This window comes from Myotis davidii, unplaced genomic scaffold (genome assembly GCF_000327345.1).
Source record: "Myotis davidii unplaced genomic scaffold, ASM32734v1 scaffold205, whole genome shotgun sequence".
In the NCBI taxonomy this organism is placed as follows: Eukaryota; Metazoa; Chordata; class Mammalia; order Chiroptera; family Vespertilionidae; genus Myotis; species Myotis davidii.
In genome coordinates, this window is record NW_006297573.1 from 5798255 (window position 1) to 5821153 (window position 22899).

The following is a 22899-nucleotide window of genomic DNA, read 5'->3' on the forward strand; positions in this document are numbered from 1 at the left end:
TGCCTCCTGCACATCCCCCACTGGGGATGTGCCTGCAACCCAGGTACATGCCCTTGACCGGAATCGAACCCGGGACCTTTCAGTCCGCAGGCCGACGCTCTATCCACTGAGCTAAACCGGTTTCGGCACAACTTTTTTCTTGTTATGAAAACTTTTAAGTTCTATTCTCATAGCAACTTTCAAATGTGCAACACTGTAGAGTATTATTACAATCTTTGTCTTGTTTTGGTGTCAGAAATTTCCATGTTGGTAAAACCGACCTCATGAAATGAGTTAGGAAATGCTCCCTCCTCTCTATGTTCTCAAAGAGAAGATCGTATTTTTAATTCATGTTATTTTTTTCAAGATTCACAATTTTCTCTGGAGAACCCATCACCACAGTAGCATATGCAGGGAAGAGGGGCCAGCCCTGTGCATTGTTTCTTCACATTAGTGCCTTCCCCTCTGGAGTCCACTGTGCTTTAGTTAGAGTTGGAAGCTCAGTTTAGGAGGTTCCAAATGTGGAGGAAATGTGACTTTGATGTGTATCTTTCCCCTCACTGGTATTTTAAGCAACACTAAAGAGAGATTAGAGATTAGCACTTGGGTAAGCAGCTTAGAGGACAGTTAAAGTTTTAATCGCATTCTAGTTACTTAGTACCCGCCTTTTAACTCTTTTCCTGTATATAACTAATAATACTTTCCCATCTGCCAGAAGGGATCAAAAACCAAAGATTATAGAGCTAAGGAATATAGATTTCTTTTTTTTTTAAAAAAGCATTTATATTTAGTTTCAAATTTTACAAACAGTAAAACGCACTCTTCTGTGGTATACCATTCTTTGAGTTTTGACGAATGCATAGAGTTGTATATCAGTCACTACAATCAAGATACCAAATAGTTCCATTACCCTTCAAAAATCCCTTGTTTTTTCCCTTTATGGTCAACCCCGGCCACCACTGATCTGTTCTCTAACCCTATCATTTTGCCTTTTCCAAAGGTCATAAATGAGTATAGAGACTTTTGACTGGATTCTTTCACTTAATAAAATCTGTTTAATATTCATCTATGTCATTATATCTATCAATTTCTTTTTCTTCTTTTTTTTTTTCTTTCTTGGATCAGCAAGTTTTCTGAGCAAGCTTATTTCTCATGTCTGTGAAATCTTTGTGTCCAGCACACCCAAAGTTTTACCAGAGAAGTTCCTTGGTGATTCATCACCTTGTTTAGAGCAATATGACCACATTACTTGGTTGATGAGATTGAAGATAGACAACTGACCAAAAGCCAGGCACCTACTAGCCAGCAACGAAGGGTAGAAGAGCTCTGTCTAACAGAGGCAGTGTAAAGTGACTGCTGATTGGCCAGCCTACTCAGATCCTCTAAGTAGTGTCAGAATGAGCAGCCACTTGGAACTGGGAACAGTGCTTGCATTCCCTGAAGGTACAAGATGACCAGATCTTTGGAACTTCACAGTGGTTTGAGCAATGTATCATTCTCCACAAAGCCCTACTGAGGGTGGTTGAGTTCCTGCTTTCATACTTCCCCTTGTACCTCATACTTTTGCTCTTTCCACTATTCTTGGTTTCTAGATGTTCAAAAATTCCTTCTGTTATCATTTCCTTACTGTTTCAAGAACTTTGTGTATCATTCACTTTAGGATAGTTTTTCAAATGAAATTCTTGACCTTTTCATACACTGGCTACCCCTCACTCTCCATGCTCCTAGATCTCTCTTGGAGGAACAAGAGTTATGACAAAGTACTGCCACCTCCACCCTCCACACCCCGCTCCTCCCCAATTGAGAATTACTGGGCTACAAATCCTGTTACAAATAAATGTGGTTTATGTCTCTCAGGAGTGTCAGAACAGCAAAAAAATTGAGAATGCTGGCATGCTAAATCATTCATCTTACATATGAGGAGGCTGAGACTCAAAGAGGTGGCAATGTTTTCACAGAGCAGAGATGTGGTAAAACCAAGCCCACACAAGGGTTTAGAATAGCACTTCTCAAACATCAATGTGCAAACAAATCACCTTGGTACCTTATGAAAATGCAGATTCTGATGCAGTAAGTCTGGAGGAGGGTCTGATATCCTGAATTTCTTACCAGTGCCCAGGTGGTGCCATTACACTTTGAATGTAACATTGTTGTTGTTTCCACTGCCTTTGTGAATTGCAGTCCTTCATTCTCAAAGGGATGAAGAATGTGTGAGGATTTGACAGGATATGCCTGGTGTGTAGAAAGGAGCAGAGGAAGATGGGAATGGGAATGGAGACACAGAGGAGGACATGGAAGGACCCATCCAGAGACAAAACACTCTGCAGGCTCTGCCTTCAAAACTACCATAAATTTGCTAAGGACCAATGGGGAAAGTGAATAAAAAAAACAACCCGGTAAGCTCTTTAGCTGCCCATGTAATCTTGTTGGGGCTGCACATTAAGAATCTTTTCCTGCCCAGGAAGAAGTAGTAACAATTTAGAGAAGGCACACTGCAGGTCACTGGCAAGGCATCAGAGTGGCCTGCAACACATGCTCCTTGGTCCATGTCTGCTTTGCTGTTGCAGAGTAGAAAGGTGTTCCCAGTCTTAGGCCTTGCTCCTAGCTCTACTATTAGCTTGATATGCAGTCTTGAATAAGTCACTTAATTTCTGTGTGACAAAATTTTCAGACATTAATGATACTGGCATATGGGCTAGGTCCCTTTAAAAACTACATAAAGTGACGTACAAATTAATACTAGTGGCTTAATGCAATTGAAGGACTGAAGCCAGGGTTCCCCTGACCTGGATTATAACCTGAGCCTCACACTCTGAAGCCTTTGGGTATGAAGATGCAGCAATCAATTCTCCAATATGTGTCAACAGTGACGAGTTCCCAGATATCCCTTGGGCTCTTTTTCTGTCAAGTATTACTGAGTTTTATGTCATTTCTGCTTGGTGGTCCTGTCTCTCTGAGGAAATGCATACAATTCCAATGAGGAAAAGATACTGTATATTTCTCAGGGTCACTGCTCACATGTTCAGTGTCTCTACTACAGTAGGGGGCACTGTGGTTCACTCTCTTCTTTTCAGTAAAGTCTCATAAAAATTATGTCATGGTGTGTGTGTGTGTGTGTGTGAGAGAGAGAGAGAGAGAGAGAGAGAAAGAGAGAAAGAGAGAGAGAGAGAGGGAGAGCTATTATATACAAGGTGGGGCAAAAGTATTATGCAGAACATAGAGTTTACTCTTTTATTATTTATTAATTATTGTATTATTTTCCATACGAACCAGCATAAACCTACTTTTGCCCCACCTGGTACATGGGTGAGTGCGTGTCAGGAAAGGGAAGGCGTGGAGAGGAGCAAGGACTAAAGGTGGGACTGGAGAAGGCAAAAGATATTGAAGCATAAATTGCAAATCCACTCTTGGATATAACACTGTGCGTGTTTGTGAACTTGATACCTATTTATTGAGGAGAGAGAGAGCCCAAGTTAGTTTTGTAAGAGTACCCAATGACCAGAGAACACCTAAGCCTCTCCCCTCTCACCCCATTTCTTTGCATCTGGGCTGGGGCTCTAATCTGATGAAGGTGGGATTAGATGGCCTGAGGGTGTTACCGGGAGTAAATCAGGATGCAAAGATCCTTTGTTCATCTACTGTGGAGAAGGCAACTGGACGGCTTCTCGGAGCAACATCCAGCTCAGCTTCTGGTAAGTGTAAGCATGGTGTACAATCGAAGGGCTTGGGAGTGGGGTGGGGGTGGAGAGGGCTCTAAAACAGAGAATGGACGAAGAGAACAACCTGAACCCCTGGGCCTGGATTGGCCCTGGGAATGAAAACGGAAGAAAACATTACGGAAATGCACCCAAACTTCCTCATAATGCCATGTGATAAGCTAATAAAAGAAACTTGAGCATTGCAAGGTCCCTGCAAACCTTGATTACAAAATTTATTTAGAAGAAACCCCCACCCCCTTTTCTGTGTGTGTGTGTGGCTCCATAGAAAACAGTTTTCTGGGAAAGGAGTGATCTGAGCACTAAATGACCACAGAGCAAACAGGTCTTGACTCCCAGGATGTGCTTGAAAACTTGGCTCAGGCACCCAGAGGCTGGAGAGAAGGAGCCAGAGCCATCATGGGAATGACTGACTGCAGTGCAGTGTGGGTGGCTTACCCTGCTCCCTCTGAGGTCAAAGTGTTTGTGTGTTCCAATGTGAAGCAAGGTACTTGATGGATTTTTGTTTTTGTTTTTTCATGGTTTTGGTTGGGTTTTCTTGTTTCTCAAATTATTTTATTCTCTCTGCTTCGGCGGGACCCTGGGTGACATTTATGGGCCCAACTTCCCTGGAGGAAACAGTACTCCTGTACCTACTGCTTCCCCCCTATCTCTTACTCCATCAACAATGAAATTGCCTATCTGCCCATACCTTTGCTGAGGAAACTGGGAGTCTGGGTTGATAATAGCAGCATCAGAAAGGTCGACCCTAGAAGCTTCTGGAACTGTTTTTCTTTAGCTGGAATTTATGGAGGACCATCCTCTGTAGGTTCCTGCAGCTTCCTGCTGCCTTGGTCTAATCCCAGCTGCTTCCCTACAAAATTTTGCCTTGAAATATTACATCACTGCATTCACTTATTTCTGCAGAAGAGTAGTTTTTAAGCTTCAAATGTGGGAGGGCTAACATTGCTTAAAAAACAGGAACATATTCTGCTTCACGAAGGAATGGATAGTTTGATACTTTTAAAGGTAAAAATGTGAAATGTCCTCTTATTGTCAAAATCAAGTCTGATACTAAATTCAGGATCATTTAGCTCCAGGGATGCCCTTGGAATTCATAGCAAAGCATGGTCGGGATAAGTTTTGCCTTCCGTGATACCTGTGACAGGCAGGAGTGACTTCCCATATAGGAAATGGTCATATTTGTTCTGTCTCTCCCAAAGGTTCTACAGGGAGAGCTGGAGGGCAGATATCGGCAGAAACACTCTAGGGGTTGTGATTGTCCTAGGTACTTAAAAGAAATATTGTACATGAGGCACACACAATAAGCACAATGACAATTATGATTCATAGTGCAAATCCTTAGGGCTATGAAGATCCAGGGATTAACCAGGCAACTGTGATGTAACTTTTTGTGAGAATATATATATATATCTAAAAGCCAGAATAATCGGTCAACCAGTCGCTATGATGCTCACTGACCACCAGGGGGCAGATGCTCAATGCCGGAGCTGCCTCCTGCTGGTCAATGTGCTCCCACAGCCAACCTCCCTCAGCTGGCCAACATTCCCCCACCCCCCATCCCTCCTCTTGTTCCTCCCCACTGGCCAGCAAGTCCCAATCTGCCCTGTCCCGATTGGCCCGGCCCTGGTTGGGCCTGGGCAAGAGGGCCCTAATAGGCCCTGATCACAGGCCAGGCCCAGGGACCTCACCCATGCCCGAATTTGTACTCCAAGCCTCTAGTTTTTTATATAATGCATCACACTTTGAGTTAGACATGAACTCTGTCCAAGCTTAGAGTTGCAACTTCAAAATTATAAACATGCAAAAGAAACTTAGAAGAAAAAATAAGTGTAATCAGGGGGAAATAGAAGTCAAGTGCCATTTTAAAATTCTTTGGCATTAACGTTAGGGGGCTCAAAAGTATCCAAGGAGGGCAGAATTTCTTCTAAGACAGAAACCAGGAATAAGTTAATAGTTGGGGCATTTGAGGGACACAGAGGATCGCTCAGTAAGAGCAGATGACAATCTCCTCTTGGGTGCATGACCAGGGCTCTTCAGCCTGTGGCCCAAGAAAAGCTGAACCTGTGTCGCAACCGTAGATTTGTTTGCATGGCTTCCTGGACTCTCAGAAGGTCTAGTATCTAGTTACTCTTTTTTGGGTACTTTTCACCAAATACTCCATTTACATGATCTCATTTAATTTTCTCTATGACCAAAAAAAGAAGGTATTATTTAATTCATTTTACAGATAGACTAAAGCTCAGAGAAGTTATGCAACTTACTCAAGATCACTTTGCCAGTTTTGTAGAGCAGGAATTTGAAGCTATGTTTATTTGATTCCAGAGCACCTACTGGTTACACTATATTGCCCCCAAAGGTTAATTTGACTAATTTGGTTTATCTTAGCCCTCACATTACAGGCTCTCTAGATCTAACATAGTAGGATCCTAGTTAGCATTGTCAGATGAAATAGAAGATTCCCAGTTAAATTTAAATTTCAGATAAACAACAACATTTTAAGTATAAGCATATCCCAAATATTTAATGGTACATAGGTACACCCCAAAATTATTTGTTGTTTATCTGAAATTTAAATTTAACTGAATGCCCTATATTTTCACTTGCTAAACCCGACAATCCTAATTTTAGTAAGTTCCCCAGATGAGAGAAAGGAAAGTGTGGTTTCTGGCTATTGTGAAAGAATTGGGAAGTCATAAAAGCCTGGTCTGTGAGAAATTCTCTAGTTTATCTCCATGGCTTTGGCAGAACTGGGATGTGCCAGTTGCTGGTGGCACACTCTGATGCCACTGGTGATTCCCATGGCCTGAACCACACTTCTCAGAGGCACCAACATTGCCTGTTTACTGGGGCAGGAGAGTGCCCACAGCACAAGAATTGGATTCAGTGAGCAGAGGAGCTGGGAGGGCACTTCCTAAGCCACTGGGGGCTTTGTAAAGTGAAGATCCGCTGATGCCTTCTCTATGGTTTGATGCAGAAGGTCACAGGGTCAGACTCTGTGGGGGCAGAGTTTTAGTCCAATTCAGGGTTTTAGTCCAATTTCTTCATTTGTTTATTTACTTATTTGACAAATATACATGGCATACGTAGTAAAGGCCAGGTACTGTTGTCGGTTCTGGGACCACAGAAATCAACAAAAGCTGGAAAAGCAGCCCATATTCCAGAGGGGGATTAAGACAAAACCCTTGGCATGAGTAGGTCATCCAGGGGTCTGGCCAAGTTCACCATCTCTGGTTCCAGCTTACAAACTAGTCAATGTGTTTCTTTGAACAACTTGCAAACTGGCAGGACAGGATGAAAGTAGTAAATTGGAAAAAAAAATAAGGAAAAAATATCTTGGTGGTAAGGATTTAAAATGATTTTGAAAGTAATAATAAGAAGTTGATGAAGTTATACAACATAATATTTGAGGGATGTGCAGTGTGGTAGAAAGAGAAACAAAAGGCTAGTACAAGCCAAAGATTGTCCAGGAGAATTGAAGCTAAAGGATATTAGCATAAATCTATAATGGGTGAAACAAAGAATTCAATGAAAACAAAGCTTCCAGGTAGTGGATTATGAAAGGGGTTGGCTCAAGGTGAGGGATTAAGGCTATTTGGGAGTTCTTCGGAGCTTTTCAGAATCTTCCTTCCTAAGGTAAATATTATCAACTTTTTTGATGGAAAAGAAAAAAATTCTTTAGCTTAGCACATTTGTTTTTTAAATATACCGTTGTTAATCATGTTCTTTGATTTGTACTTGAAGAGTGACAATGCACATTTCTACTGCTAAAATGAAAGTCTGGGAAAACCATATTAGATAAGCCCATGATTTGGATAGGAAAAAATGTCAAAAATTTCTGAGAATATGTAGCTGAAGAACCTCATGTCTGGATATGAAGTTAAATCACAAACTTACTACTTAATCACGCTGTATCGATTTTCATGTGTGTGTGTGTGTGTGTGTGTGTGTGTGTGTGTGTGTGTGTTGGGATGTATTGCATACTTTCATGGATGTTGGTAACCCTGATTCAGAGCTACACCTGTCCAGACAATTACATTTCCACACCATTACTGCCCCTTCCCCACCAGCTCTGAACTAGGAGAGAAGTCTCTAGATCACGTGAGGATTAAATAAAGTAAAGACTATAAAGAACAAAGGCCATAACAATGGGTCAGCAAGCATTTAAATTCTGATTATTTTGCAGCTGGGTGGAAAAATGTGTAAAGCTTAAATAATATGATAATATGTGAGGGCTGTAAAGACTGTAGATATCATTTAGTCCATTCTCCTCCCTTTACATATAATGAGACTGGTGATCACAGAGGGGCAGTAGGCCATTCTAATAAATCACATGGAAAGCTAGTGGCAGATTTACTAGAATAACATATCTACCTAGATTCTTGAAATCTATTGGTTGTCAATTTGTATTCCACTATATTGAGTGTCTCCAATCAATTTATACTGTGATTTATTTAAAATATCTTTAAAAGATGAGAACTTCTCCCCTATTGGGCCAACACAAAATACTTAAGCTTCTTTATCACAGTGATTTTTCTTTCCCAGTTTACAGCAAAGGTCTACTAAGCAACTGTCCTCATACCTTGAAGGGTCTTTTCTTCTCTCACAGTTTAAGGGGCTTGAAGAAGAAACATCGGCCACCAAAGGACCATAAGAATGAGTGACAATACTACTTTGGTTCCTCCAGCTTCAAACCAGGGTCCCACCACCCCACGCAAAGGGCCCCCAAAATTCAAGCAGAGGCAGACTCGCCAATTCAAGAGCAAGCCTCCTAAGAAAGGTGTGAAAGGGTAAGACAAGGATGAAAAATAAGACTTCCTATTGTTTCTTTTCTCCCATAAGACTGCTTTGTTGTTGTTTTTTTAAATTAAATTTTTTGGTTGACTAGATAACAGGATCATATAGGTCTCAAGTATATTGCACTGTGTGCTCACCACCCAAGTCAAATCTTCTCCCGTCACCCTATGTTAGGCCCTCTTTTCCTCCCATCCTCCCACCCCTTCCCTTGGCAACCACCATGCTGATGTCTGTGTCCACGACTTTCAGTTTTATGAGTGAAATCATATGGTTCTTAGCTTTTTCTTCCAAACTTATTTCACTTTGCATAATATCCTCAAGGTCTATCTGTGTTGTCTCAAATGGCAGGATCTCATCTTTTCTTATGGCTGAGTAGTAGTCCATGGTGTATATGTGCCACATCTACTTTTGAGATTTAATGCTCACCATATTAAGCAAACTTACAAAAATTTCCGCCCCATCTTCTATTTTCCTCTCTGCCACAATCTTTGGTGAGTCATGCTTTTAGCCCTGGAATACATTGTCTCTCAGCTCTCAGGTCTAAGGCCAAATATAACACAGCAAATGGAACCATTCACAATGACCTTTGACTTGACCTCCCTGGCTTTTCTTCTTGACCACTCCCTTTCACCAATATACCCCATGCTTTCATCAGGGTTACAGAACCTCTGGCCATTTCCAGAAATCACACTTTATTTTTATGGCTTCAATCTTATGTCTTAATTTCTTTGTTTTTCTCTTTCTCTCCTTGGCAATGTCTTATTTTTCAACACACACTCATAAGTTAATTTCTTTTTGAAGCTGTTACTGACTCTCTTAGACAAATGTTATCATTAATTCCTTGTTTGCCTTTTGTACATTCAGCTATCATAATGTTTACTATTTTGTATTACGTTTATTTGTTTTCATTTGTTTCTTGAGACAGAGCTCACTCAGAGAAAATTATTTATTTTTTTCTCTCCTCCCTGAGCCTAACACAGTGTCTGGCACATAGAAGATGCCTAATACGATACGTTTGGGTAACTAAACAAATGAATAAATTAATCAGTTTAATTCCTTTCAAATTGCTTTTTTCATTCCAATTTCTATTTTTAAAAGTGAGGCTTGGCTAAAATTGCCCCACTGATCATTCTTTCTGGCCCTTGATTGTTTCAGGTTAATTTTTTACCCTGGGGAAAATATCTCTCCATGGGACACACGGTTTAAAACCTGCCTGAGTGTTATTTTCTTTACCTTAATTCAATGCAAACATAAGAAGTTTTTCAAATATAAAAGCTTAAGCCTCTTCTTCCCCCCTTGAGTTAGGAAACTTTCCACATGAGTCATTCCAGGACCCTTTTGTTCTGATCTCAGCTAATTTTTATTTTTTCCATAGGTTTGGAGATGACATTCCAGGCATGGAAGGGCTGGGGACAGGTGAGCCATTCAGAGACTAACTGAGGACATTACACTTGAAGTTTCATCTTTTTATCTGCTTCAGGCCAGTTGAAAGTTACCAGAAAACCCTAAGGCAGCAGTTCCTTTGAAGACCGAAAAATGCGGGGTTTTATTTTTGATCTCCTAAGTACTAGTTAGAATGTGTGTGCCAAGAGGCAAACACTCTGAAAGAGATCCGGTTAGGCCCTGTGTTTGTTTAATGAATTCTCTTGTCTTGTTCAACAACCATTGAGAGACTGTAATGGTGAAGTGCAGACTTGTCACAAAGATTCTCAGTTAGTCTCGACCAGCTCCTTTATTTTTCAGAAGAGAAAGCTGAGACACAGCGGAATTAAGTGACAATCAGAGGCCACAAGTGAGGTACTGGAAACAAGGGTGGGGCCCGGAGAGCATTTCTACTCTAGCAGGCCAACCACTCCCTCAACTGCTTCCTCTTTTCACACATTCTCTGGCACCCAGAACAGGGCCCCACACACTGAAAGTATCCAATGCAATATTTTTTTCATTGCCTAGCATTTTTATTCATTGAATAATGAATGCAAATTACTGCCGATTCTTTTAAAAAAAAATTAATAGGCTTTATTTTTTAGAGCAGTTTGAGATTTACAGGAAATTTAAGTAGAAAGTACAGAGTTCCTATACACACTCTCTGCTCCCCTCCTCCCCTGTACATAGTTTTTCTTATTACTAATGACTTGCATTTGTTACAATTGATGAATCAATAGCGACACATTATTATTAACTAAAGTCCATAGCTTACATTAGGATTCAGTCTCTGTGTTGTTGTCGAGTTCTTTAGGCTTTGAAAAATGCGCAATGCCACATATGTAACATTACAGGTTCATGCAGAGGAGTTTCACTGTCCCCCAAATCCCCTGTGCTCTGTAAACACCCCCCCCCCCATATACGCCCACAAACCAATAATCTTTTTACTGTCTTCATAGTTTTGCCTTTTCCAGATTGTCATATAGTTAGAGACATACAATATGTAGCTTTTCCAGACTTCTTGCAGTTAGAAGTGTTCTTTCACTTAAGGTTCCTCCATGTCTTTACATGGCTGATAGCACATTTCTTTTTATCACTGGATAATATTTCACTGCATGGTTGTATCACAGTTTATTTATCCTATTGAAAGACATCCTGGTTGCTTCCAAGATTTGACAATTATAAATAAAGCAGCTATAGACATCCTTGTGCAGGTATTTGTGTATACATGAGTTTTCAACTCATCCAATACACTTTTTGTTTAATCCTCATTGGAGGACATGTTGTGTTTTTTGTTGTTGTTGTTTTTTATTGATTTGAGAGAGAATGAGAGAGAGAGAGAGAGAGAGAGAGAAAGAATATCAATGTGAGAGAGAAACATCAATGGGTTGCTGGTTGCCTCCTATACGAGCCCAGATCAGGAATCGAACCCATACCCTGGATATGTGCTCTGACTGGGAACCTGTAAGCTTTTGGTACACAAGACGATGCTCCAACCCACTGAGCTACACTGACCTGGGTCCATCCAATACACTGTTAAAAAAAATCTATACTAATAAAAGCCTAGGTGGCCCTTGTGCACAACATTGTCACAAGATGGCCACCACAAGATGGCTCTGTGTGCAGTGGAGGTGGGGCCCAGTGGCTGCTCTGCATGGTGAGGCCTGGGGGGTCCCGCAGCTCCATGCAACACAGAGGGGGCCGGTCTCGGTGGAGAAGGCAGGCCGTGGCAGGGGAGGGTAGTTGTGGGCATCAGGAAGCAGTTAGGTGTCAATCAGGCCAGCAGGGGAGCGGTTAGGGGGTGACCAGGCTGAAGGCAGAAGCAGTTAAGGGCAATCAGGCAGGCAGGCTGGCAAGTGCTTAGGAGCCAGTGGCCCCAGATTATGAGAGGGTGCAGGCCAGGCTGAGGGACATGCCTGCCTCCACCATGAACTAATTAATAATTTTGTGCACCAGGCTTCTAGTATATATCCTATCTAATAAAAGAGAAACAGTAATTAGCCGTACATCCACTACCCTTCCCATCGGCTAATCAGGGCGATGTGCAAATTAACTGCCAGCCAAGATGGTGGCCGGCAGCCAGGCTACTGACACGAACATGAGGCTTGCTTGCTTCAGTGATGGAGGACTCCAACATTCCCTGCCTGCAGCTGCCGGCCTCTGAGCTTGCGGTTTGAAACATTTTAACAAATATAGAAGCTAAACAAAACCCCAGAAACCTGCTTTCAGCCAGCTGGGATCTCAGAGCTGGAGCTGAAACAGTGTTTCGATTATAGAACCCAAACAAACCAGATACCTGCTTTCAGCAGCGGAGGCCTAAGAGCTGGAGCCAAGCCTCAGAGCTAAAGCTGGCCCCGAATAAAAAAAAGAAAAAAGAAAAAAAGGAGTGGTTGGGAGCTTCAGTCTCCCGCCAGCCTGAAAACAGCCCTCAGCCCCTCACCCAGACTGGCCAGGCACCCCAGTGGGGACCCCCATACTGATCCAGGACACCCTTCAGGGCAAACCAGCCAGCCCCACCCATGCACCAGGCCTCTATCCTGTATAGTAAAAGGGTAATATGCCTCCCAGCACCAGGATCAGCATGACAGGGGGCAACGCCCAAACCCCTTGATCCCCCTGTGGCTCTGTGTGTGACAGGGGGCAGGGCCACAACCTTCCTATCCGCCCTGCTCTGTTCGTGACAGGGGAAGGCGCCCCAACTCCCTGATCAGCTCTGCTCTGTGCCTGATGGGGGGGAGCTCCCCAACCGCCTGATTGCCCTGTGGCTCTGTGTGTGACAGGCTGCAGGGCCCCCACCCCCTGATTAGCCCTGCTTTGTGTGTGACAGGATGCAGCACCCCAACCCCCTGATCCGCCCTGCTCTGTGTGTGACAGGGGGTGGTGCCCCAACTCCCCTATTGGCCCTACTCTGTGTGTGACAGGGGGGAGGCTCCCCAACCCCCTGATGGGCCCTGCTCTGTGAGTGACAGGGGGGAGCTCCCCAACCCCTGATTGCCCTGTGGCTCTGTGTGTGACAGGCTGCGGGGCCCCAACCCCCTGATTAGCCCTGCTTTGTGTGTGACAGGATGCAGCACCCCAACCCCCTGATCCGCCCTGCTCTGTGTGTGACAGGGTAGAGCCATAACCTCCCCATCGGCCCTGCCCAGAGTGTGACAGGGTGCGGTGTCCCAATCCCTGATCCACCCTGCTCTGTGTGTGACAGGGTACGAAGCCCCAACCCCCTGATGGGCCCTGCTCTGTGAGTGACAGGAGGCAGCGCCCCAAACCCCTGATTGGCCCTGCTCTGTGCGTGACAGGGGGGGGAGCCCCCCAACCCCCTGATGGGCCCTGCTCTGTGCAGGACAGGGTACGGAGCCCCAACCCCCTGATGGGCCCTGCTGTGTGCATGACAGGGGGCACCACCCCAACCCCCTGATTGGCCCTGCTCTGTGCGTGACAGGGGGTGGCGCCACAACCTCCCCATCAACCCTGCCTTGAGTGTGACAGGAGGCGGGGCCCCAACCCCCCAATCGGCCCTACCCTGAGGGGGACTGAGGTTGGCATCACAACTTCCCGATCTGCCCTGCTCTGTGCATGACAGGGGGTGGCGCCCCAACTCCCCAATCAGCCCTGCTCTTGCCCTGACCAGGGGCTGCACCTAGGGATTGGGCATGCCTTCTGCCACCTGGGAGCAGGCCTAAGCCAGCAAGTCGTCATCTCCCAAGGGGTCCCAGACTGCAAGAGGGCACAGGCCGGGCTGAGGAACCCCCCTCCCCGCAAGTGCACAAATTTTTGTGCACCGGGCCTCTAATATATATATTGATTTCAGAGAGGAAAGGGGAGGGAGAGAGAGAGAAACATCAATGATGAAACATCAATTGGCTGTTTCCTGCATGCCCCCCACTGGGGATTGAACCCACAAGGGCATGTGCCCTTGACCAGAAGCAAACCTGGGACCCTTCAGTCCGCAGGTTGATGCTCTATCCACTGATTCAAACCATCTAGATCTCCAATACACTTTTGATAAATGCTGGCATTCATAGCAATGAATGTCCTTACCAGGCAATTCTCAGTGTATTTGCTTTTTGCAATCAAATGCCACTTCTGGAATCTCAAATAAATTTTATAGCCAGTTTATAGAGCTTATGTGTTATTTCCCTAAATCAACTGCTTCTATAATTTGACCAGATATATTTAAGACTAGTAAATCCACTCTGGAAGATATGCTAACATATTTGGAATAATAGAAAGAGGTTTACACTAGAAGAAGGTTTGAAGCCTTTGATTTGGTTCTAGTCCCATTTCTGCAACTGTGCAATTTTTTGCTAGATGTTTACTCTTTCTGGGTATCCACCAGCTTCTCTGTGACCTGGGGACAATAATAATTTATTTCTGGATTCAAGGGACTGGATTAGAGGATCCCTTGAAATCACTTCTCAATATGAGTTGGATGTAGGCATTTCAAAATGTAAAAGAGTTGAGGAATAAGTCAGAGAAGCCCAAGGAACCCACCTGGATTGGTAGGGAGTCAGGAGGCTATGGGTTTCCAGACCATGGGTGTTTAAAGCGCTCTTATTTCTCATTTTAACCCTTGACCTGACTAGAATTCTACTTCTGGTCCCTCCTTAGTGGTTGTGCTTTGGGGAGGTCCTGGGTGATCAGTGAGATGTACCCCTACAGGGTAGCCCCAGTCAAAAGCCGTGGGTCACCTGCCCAAAAGAAGATGCAGAATAGAGCCAACAAAGATACCTGGAGGAGTGTGCTCTGGGGCCATAGGAGCCCTCAAAGGATTAATTAAGCAATTGGTCTGATCCTCTGGGTCTCAGGGCCATTTTAGATAACTTCCCAGTCACCTGGACAATGAATAGGAGAGAGGAGGAGGTATCCTCTGCCTGAAGGATGTCTTTTTGAGCAGAAAAGGCTCTCCTGGGGGTGAGGCTGACGTATAAATTCTTCTTCCCTTTCTTGCAGATATTACAGTGATTTGCCCTTGGGAGGCATTCAGCCACCTGGAGTTGCATGAGCTCGCTCAGTTTGGGATCATCTGAGGCACTCTCAACAGCATCTGCTATAACTTTGATTTCTTTTTCCCTATTGAGTCTTGAAATGCAGTCTTGTTCAGAAGTGGTTCCTTTTTCCTATGCAGTCATTTCCTATAAGTTTCTACTAAGAGTTCTAGTGTCAGACTCTCTCATAGAGTACAGTTTAGCTCAGAATAGTGGGGAAACATCAACTTTTGTTAGGGCATTTCAAACCTGACTACATTTTCCTATCAGCTGTGTGAAGTCATAAATATTTCTCTAAATATTTGTTTGTTACGTCCTTCAAATCTATTTTTGCTGGGCATTCTTTATGATTAGTAAGTAATAGGCTTCTAAAATAACATTTATGTCACTCACCTCCCCTTCTCATTTAATAAAGAAAATATTTACTTTGACTCTTGTGGTGAAGTTTATTAAATGCTCTAACGAAATATCTGGTGCCCTGTTCTAAAGAAAATTAAACACAGAAGGCACAGTCATACAGGAAATAACCAGAGTGCATGCAAAAGACCATAGGATTCAGAGTCAAATTCTTGTTCTTCTTTGTAAGTTTGTAAAACACATCCTTTCTGGGTCTAAGTTTCTTTGAACCAGGCTGTCCCTGAAGTCCTCTGCAGTTTTAAATAATAGCTCTAAGTTGGTGGGAGACTGGAGATTTAAAGTCAGGACTAACTATGGGAGCCTAATTTTCAGTGCCTTGATTCAGTTGATTGAAAAGATTCATGTTAATGTAAGAAACATTCAAACCTGTAAAGAATTTTTGTGAGTTTATTTGACCCAAACTGTCAACGATTACCGGGAAGCAGAATCTCAATGTATTGAGTTAATGCTCCAGAGAATGGCGGTTTTTCCACCTAATTTTATAAATTACTAGCAAAGGAGGAGATGTAAGTGGGTTACATGAAATCCACAGGTGATAGATTAGGGAGGTGGGATAAAGCAAAGCAGGGAAACCTCTGGGGTTGGGTAAAAAATAAAATGATAGACACATGCTTCTTTTACATAAGTGGGTACAGGATAGTTGACAGTCAACCATTAACACAACAATAACAGTGAGGGAATTTGTGGTCTCTGCCCTGGTGCCCTGACCACTGGTTGTGCCCTGAGGAATCCGGAAAAAGGGAAGTTACAAGTTACCCTGACATTCCAAAGGTATGTTATCATAGATGCAAAAAGACAATAGACTCAGTGAAGATCAAAGTTGATCTTTGTCAGAGAAAATACTGGCCTAGGACATGACTATCCACCAGAGACTGCTTCTTAATTAAAATTGTTTTAATTTCAGACCATCCTTTGTGGTTTGCAAGGCTGCCATGTAAGCCTTCCATAAGTTAGTCAGGCCCCTTTTTGTCCACATTTATATTTTTTAAAGTTTAGACTCAGATGCAAAGGCTAGGTAGTTGAGCTCTCAAAATAAAATGTCGGTTTGCTTCACCCCTGAAGTTGTGTCAAATATAATGTGCACATAGCTGTCTTTCCCCAATATTTCCAAGGCAATTGTGCAATTCAAATGCTGCCTCTGTCGGACTTGGAGGCTTTGGGTACTTGTATTAATTTCCCCATTTCGGTTTTGTAACCTGGTAAAAGAATGGAGTAAATTAACTGAAAAGAGAGACAGAATGATAGAGAGGAAAGAAAATTGGGTTCTAATCATGGCTCTACCAGTAAATTGCTCTGTAATTTTGGACAAAGAGATTCTACCCTCTGGATCTTCCAATTTGCCTAAATTTGATAACCTAAGGTTCATGGCAGCAATACATTCTGTGACTTCGAGGTCCTCAGAGTCTGAACAAGGAAATGAGAGGCTCAACACTCAAGAAAATCTCTTTTGCTGCAGACTCTATGCTAACTATTTCACACAAATGACCTAGTTACCTTCGGGCCAGAAAACTAGGTGCCTACAAAACACATCTGGATTGGTCGGGGTTAAGGAAACTGAGGAATTCCAGACCATGGGAATTTAAAGTGCTCCTATTTCTTATTTTAGCTCTTGGCCTGACTAGAATTCTATTACTGTTCCCTCCTTCATGGTAAGTAAAGTATGAAAGAAAAAGTGAGCTATAAATTCTAAAGTGGAACCATGACTTGCGAGGCACGTGGTGGTAATGTGTATGTCCCCTTCAGCAGGGACTCCTGCCTCCACCCACACATCCGGGTTCAGGCAGAAGCTCCGTCTGATAGCAGAGCCTTTGGTCTGTATTTGTTCATCCCGGTATGCCTCTCAGTTAGGGAGGTCTGGGTTCTTCAGCTATGGGTGAGACTCTGTCCACATCTGGCTTACTTTGCAAATGTTTCTGTAAACATGAAGCAATAGCACTGACAAACAGGATGCACCCAAATGGAACATCTTCAATGGCCAGGATGGAGAAGGATCTAGAAACCACATTACATGAAAAACGATTGAAGAGACTGATAACATTTAACCTAGAGGAGAAAATGATAATTCCCAGTAAATATTTGAAAAGTTGTAATGAGCAGGATGAAGCAGACCTATTTCATGTAGGATTCTAGCATTTAGTGGTAAGCTAGAATGTATATGGTTTTTTTTAAAATATATTTTATTGATTTTTTTACAGAGAGGAAGGGAGAGGGATAGAGAGTTAGAAACATCGATGAGAGAGAAACATCGATCAGCTGCCTCCTGCACACCCCCTACTGGAGATGTGCCCACAACCATGGAACATGCCCTTGACCGGAATCAAACCTGGGACCCTTGAGTCCGCAGGCCGATGCTCTATCCACTGAGCCAAACCGGTTAGGGCAAGAATGTATGTTAAAGCTCATTTGAATTCTAGAATTCTTTTATTTTTTCTCCTAAATTCTATCATTTCTCTTATTTATTTATTTCAGAGAGAGGAAAGGAGAGAAAGAGGGAGCGGGAAACATCAGTGATGAGAGAGAATCATTGATCAGGTGCCTCCTGCATGCCCCCTACTGGGGATCGAGCTCCCTGACCTGGAATCAAACATCACCTCCTGGTTCATGGGTCGTCGCTCAACCACTGAGCCATGCCAGCTTGGTGATCTTATTTCTAATAAAGAACAAGAAAACCTTTATTTTGTAAACAGCACATATGAAAGAGATAAAGATAAATCATTGTCTGTGTCCAAGTCCTGGCAGCAGAGATGCATACTCAAGAGTAATTGAGGAAGTTTTAACAAAGAACAAAGGGATTATTTACAAAGGCTTGGGAAAGGTTAAGGAGTATCTGAAAGGTACTTCAATAACAATATTACCAACTCTTGGCCTGAAGGTACCCCAAAGGTCTACTTTAACTATAAGAGGACCCCCTGAGATGGCCATCGCTTTAAATACAGAGACACAGCTAACTCATAGTGATTCCATGGGTAATTAGAAAGGAGTAGAGGCCAGGATAAAAATACCCCTAATGTTGTTCTTCTCCCATTCTCTACTCTCCTGTTGAATCCTCCCATTGGATAAACCCAACTGAAAGTCAGAAGGCAAAGGAGCCCATTGAAGTGGTCAATAAAGTTTACCTCCAACAGCAGAGATCAGGTGGATAACAGTGGAGAGTGGATATGAAGGGGCAAATGGGAAACCCCCTGCTTAGCAATAGTATTGACGAACAGATGCTATTCATCAGCCAGTGATATTTAGTTAGAGATGGGGAAATAACATGGACTCCTGATTCTGATGCAAATCACTGATGTAGAGGAAGGACAATGTTTAATGAGAACAATGGCAAAAGAAGAAAATTATCATAGAATTTAAGGGTTTGGAGTATTTTTAAAAAATCATCTGACATTTTCCAGATAATAAGAACCATTGAAGATCTCTTATTAAAAATACAAAATTTGAGCTCCACTCCAGATTTTATGAATAAGAATCTTGAAGGGAGAGACTTTAGAATCTGTATTTTTAAAAAGGGCCCTAGGCAATGCTCGAATTTGTGTCACTTTGAAAACACGGATGTGGTCCAAGCCTACATTTTAAACATCAGACTGATGGACTCTCAAATTTAAAAGCAAGAATGATAAGCTTGATTGTCTTCATCAGTCATACCACCTCCTTACCACAAAACATTCAGGTGGCCTGTGTTCTGCCTGGCTTTGCTAGACAGCACCTGCTAGATAATAGGCTAATTCCCTTATCTTCTTTGAGAATAAAGCAAGGATACTGGATTAAATGATCACTAAGGTCCCTTTCAGTTTAAAATTCTAAGAACCAAGCATACATTTGCACCTGTTTCAAGCATGAACAAACTATTCTGTTTATGGCCAAAAGTCCCAAGGCACAGAGCCTCAGTTTCCAGCTCTTTTCAGAATGTGTTGAACTACCATCCTTCCACATTTCTCCAGAGCCTCCAAAATCGTGTACAGTACTGCCACCTGCTGTAATGAGTGAGCACTTTGTGAACACTTGGAAGACAGTCATTTCTATCAGAAGACATACATCCATTGAGCTAATTCTGAAAATGTTCCTCCTCACTGACCAATTTAAACTGGCTATCCATATATCATGTGCATGCTTATCCATGCATCAGATAAACGTTAAAGACTATAAAACGGAATATAGGACAAGGTAAGTCTCATTTCCACCCAATGCCTTGATGGCCCACTCCATTTGCAGCCAACCCCTGTTATAAGTTTGCTGTGATTACTTCCAGAGACAATCTGGGCCTAGACATGTTTCTGTGTATGTAGTATTGTTCCTGGCTGTGTACTCAGTGTCTGGTGTGGAGTCAGGCAGATAGTAAACACTCACTAGTTATTTGTTCCATGAATGAATAAAACATGAATTAAAAGACTGGCCCTAGCATTTCTATCATAGCCGCCAGGTACAGAAATGAACGTGCTAACAGATTTGGTTGACACACGCCCCCGGGATCTCAGAAATAGCTTGTCGGGTACAGTAGTGGGCAGCCGACTGCACTTCCCACATTGGCAGTGGAGATCCCAACCAGAGAAGTATGGCTTTCTGATTGTTGTTGTGAAAATACGTTAACGCTCAGGCTGCTATGACTCGTGGCCACACAATTCACGTGCCGTTGGAGAAATATAGTAGATGCTTGGAGATTGGGGAGAGCTGAGCCTGGTCTCTGGGTGATACTTGTCCTCCTCAACTTTTCCTCAAAGTATTTCCATTGTTCTTTATGTTTTGTAATTTCTGCCAGCAAAACTAGGAGAATTAAAAAGAAAAAAGCCACATCTCTATAGAATTGGACTTAGAGTGCCATCTTGTGGATGTTTAGCTTCATTTTCACTATTCTAGTGCTGACAAAAAATACATAGATAAGTTACACATACATTCTTAAGAAATGATAAAACTGGAAGATACTTTAGATTACTCACTACATGTCCTCATTTTGCAGAAGAAAAAACTTGAGACCGAAAGGATAAAATGACTGGTCACTTGTGATATTTTCACTGGGCCAATCTGATGGGCCATTTGATACATCAGCTACCTTAGTTCCCCAGATGGTTTGCAAATGTCAGCAGTGAGGGACGTGGAGCGAGGAGAATTTTACTTGCATACCTCTTCTCTTTATATTTTCAGCAAATTTGTTTCCAGGCTTCAGACCATCCCTCTTCTGGAACCCAGAGCCCCTCTGAGATTCTAGTTTGCAGACTGTGATCCCCCACTTCCCCACTGGCTTGAAGTTGGAAGGGAGTGGGAGGAGGCACATTATGTGTCAGATACTGTCTTATCTATGGAAGACACAAAGGCAAAAGAAATTCTCACACCAGTAGAAGGAGATGGGTTAGTGGATAAGGGATCTGACAGAGGTTCCTGTTGCTCTAGTTCAGGCCTTCAATACCAGGGACCAGGCCCAGAGATTCATTGCTTTTCTTATTTTAAAGCAGAGGTCTTTGTTTTGTAGGTCTAGCATTTTATATAGCTCAAAGCTTAGACACAATATTCTTTCTAAACTCTACTGGATTTCCTTGGTTGTTTTTTTTGGGGGGTGTGTGGGGGGTAGGAACACACACACACACACACACACACACACACACACACACACTTTCTTCACCTAAAGTGCACATCTGGATCTGTATGACCATCCAGGTTGTTTAGATATTGATTATTGATATTTCTATAACATGGGTAATGACTGTGCTGACCCCCCTCTGTCCCCATGTCCCTGTACCCTCGCGTCTTTGTCAGAAGTACAGAAACCAATGGGTTAATGCCTCACATTAACTCATTGGTTAAGGTCTCATTGCATGAGACCTCTAGGTCCTCACTCTATCACCCATACCTTGTTGGTTATTACACATTTTTAATATCTCTTTTGAGTTAGTAGAACATAGTGTCTGCAGAACTCAAATGCCTCCAGAGGCCAGAAGGTGATGGGGCTGAGTAACGCTGGCTGAGTAGAGCCAGAGGTTGCGCTTCACTCTGGAGGACATCTGCAAGCAGCGGCCACTTGGAGCTCAGGCCCAATATTCCCAGAGCCTCACAGGAGCCAGACTATGGGTTTTAGTGTTAGGTGAGAGAAGGAATACGGTAAGGATTTTAAAAATTCTTCAGAAAATAGAGTTTATATTCATGGCATTTGAAAAAGTTAGTATACATAATCTACAGATGTTGCTTGGAGTTTAAATTAGTTAAAGACCAGTAAGTATATAACTTTAGTTATTTTTTTCGAACATAGTTTATCACAACACACACATACAAATTTGTTTAATGTTCTCCATATTTCAATGGTCATGGTGCCTAGAAGAAGCAATACAAGTTGTAGTGAAGGCATCTATGATACTTATTTTGCCCACAGTAACAATATGGCAGACTATCTTATGATATTCCTTTATCCAGGCTACTGACAGTGCACTAAACACGTGATTTGCCAATGAAGCTTTAAAACAAGAACCGGTTCCTGAAACATCTCCGTATTTTTATTTCTCCTACAAAATTTGCATCTACGGCTCCTGATTAAGTCTCAGTGACAGGGATAATTTCAGACACCCACAGGATGGCCTGGAGTGTGAGAACAGCAGCAGAGGGCGTGCCCTGCAGCCCACCCACCTCTGTGTGCAGGGCTGGAGCTGCTGTCCCTGTACTTGGCTCTTCCCAGGAAGCAATACATCTTAGGTCTCATTGTGTTATCAGGGACATGATGTCAACCAGGCTGCTCAGTATGAGTCACTGACAGTTGAAATGATGGCTTACAAAAGATGGAAAGTTAATGTAAAATGTCAATCCAGGTGAGCTGGAGCAATTCTTCTTTTTTAAAAAAATAAAAATAAAATTTCTGCGTGTTCATCACATTAGGAAAAGGAAGTGGATTGACTATCCCTTTCCCCCATGGACCTAGCATGACTGGCCATTGCTTTTGTATTTGTTGTCCATCTACCCCATTAGAATATGAGCTCCACACGAGCAGGGAATTTGTCTCTCTTACTCATTGTTGCCACCATCTCAGCATCTCGGAAGATGCCTGTGTATAGAAGGACATCAATAAATGCTTCTTGGGTGAATAAATACATGGATAAATGAATGATAGAGCTATTTGTGTGTCTGATGTTGCAGAGATCAATACGGGATAAGCGGAAGCTTCTCTTCTCTAGATGCAGCAATGTTGGTCTTTGTTTGCAAACTGCAGTGCCATTTGAAGTAGGTGCTGTGGTTTGTGACTCTGGCTGAGCGTATTGGAAGGGGTGGCTAAGAAGATACTAATTCATGAAGCTACTGCCTCTCTACTCCAGCTCCCCTTTGTGACATTGGAGCTAGAGGCTAGGCCATGTCACTGGGGCTCTATGGAGGGGGAGGCTTAAAGGCAGGCTGTGAGGCAGAGGGAAGGAGGGAGGAGTTCCTGTTCCTGTCAGCTGCATCCCCTAGCAACAGGCCCCTCTCCTGGTAGGAGTGGTTGCCCTGGTTCTATTCTACAATTCTTTATACTCTGCGCCCCCTACTGTCTGCAGAGGTGCCAGCATGAGGCACTGCCGGGTGGGCAACCAAAGGGCTCCCTCTCCACCCCAACTCTTCTTCCTATTTCACCTTCC

The 22899-nt window shown here is 43.0% G+C and overlaps 1 protein-coding gene across 3 annotated transcripts in view; it reads left to right on the plus strand.

Annotated features, from left to right (window-relative positions):
* PDE6H (phosphodiesterase 6H) overlaps nt 1–15330 on the plus strand; it is a 22164-nt gene extending 6834 nt beyond the window's left edge. Inside the window, exons 1-4 of one of the 3 annotated variants that reach the window (XM_015570178.1) lie at nt 3591–3671; nt 8305–8485; nt 9868–9908; nt 14865–15330. In XM_015570178.1, the coding sequence (XP_015425664.1) occupies nt 8352–8485; nt 9868–9908; nt 14865–14941 (252 nt within the window). In that variant the 5' untranslated portion in view covers nt 3591–3671; nt 8305–8351 and the 3' untranslated portion in view covers nt 14942–15330. Of the gene's footprint in view, nt 1–3590; nt 3672–8240; nt 8486–9867; nt 9909–14864 lie in introns of those variants that run through there. The other 2 variants (XM_015570179.1, XM_006773257.2) reach the window with 2 other exon arrangements.
* The last annotated feature ends 7569 nt before the right edge of the window (nt 15331–22899 follow it).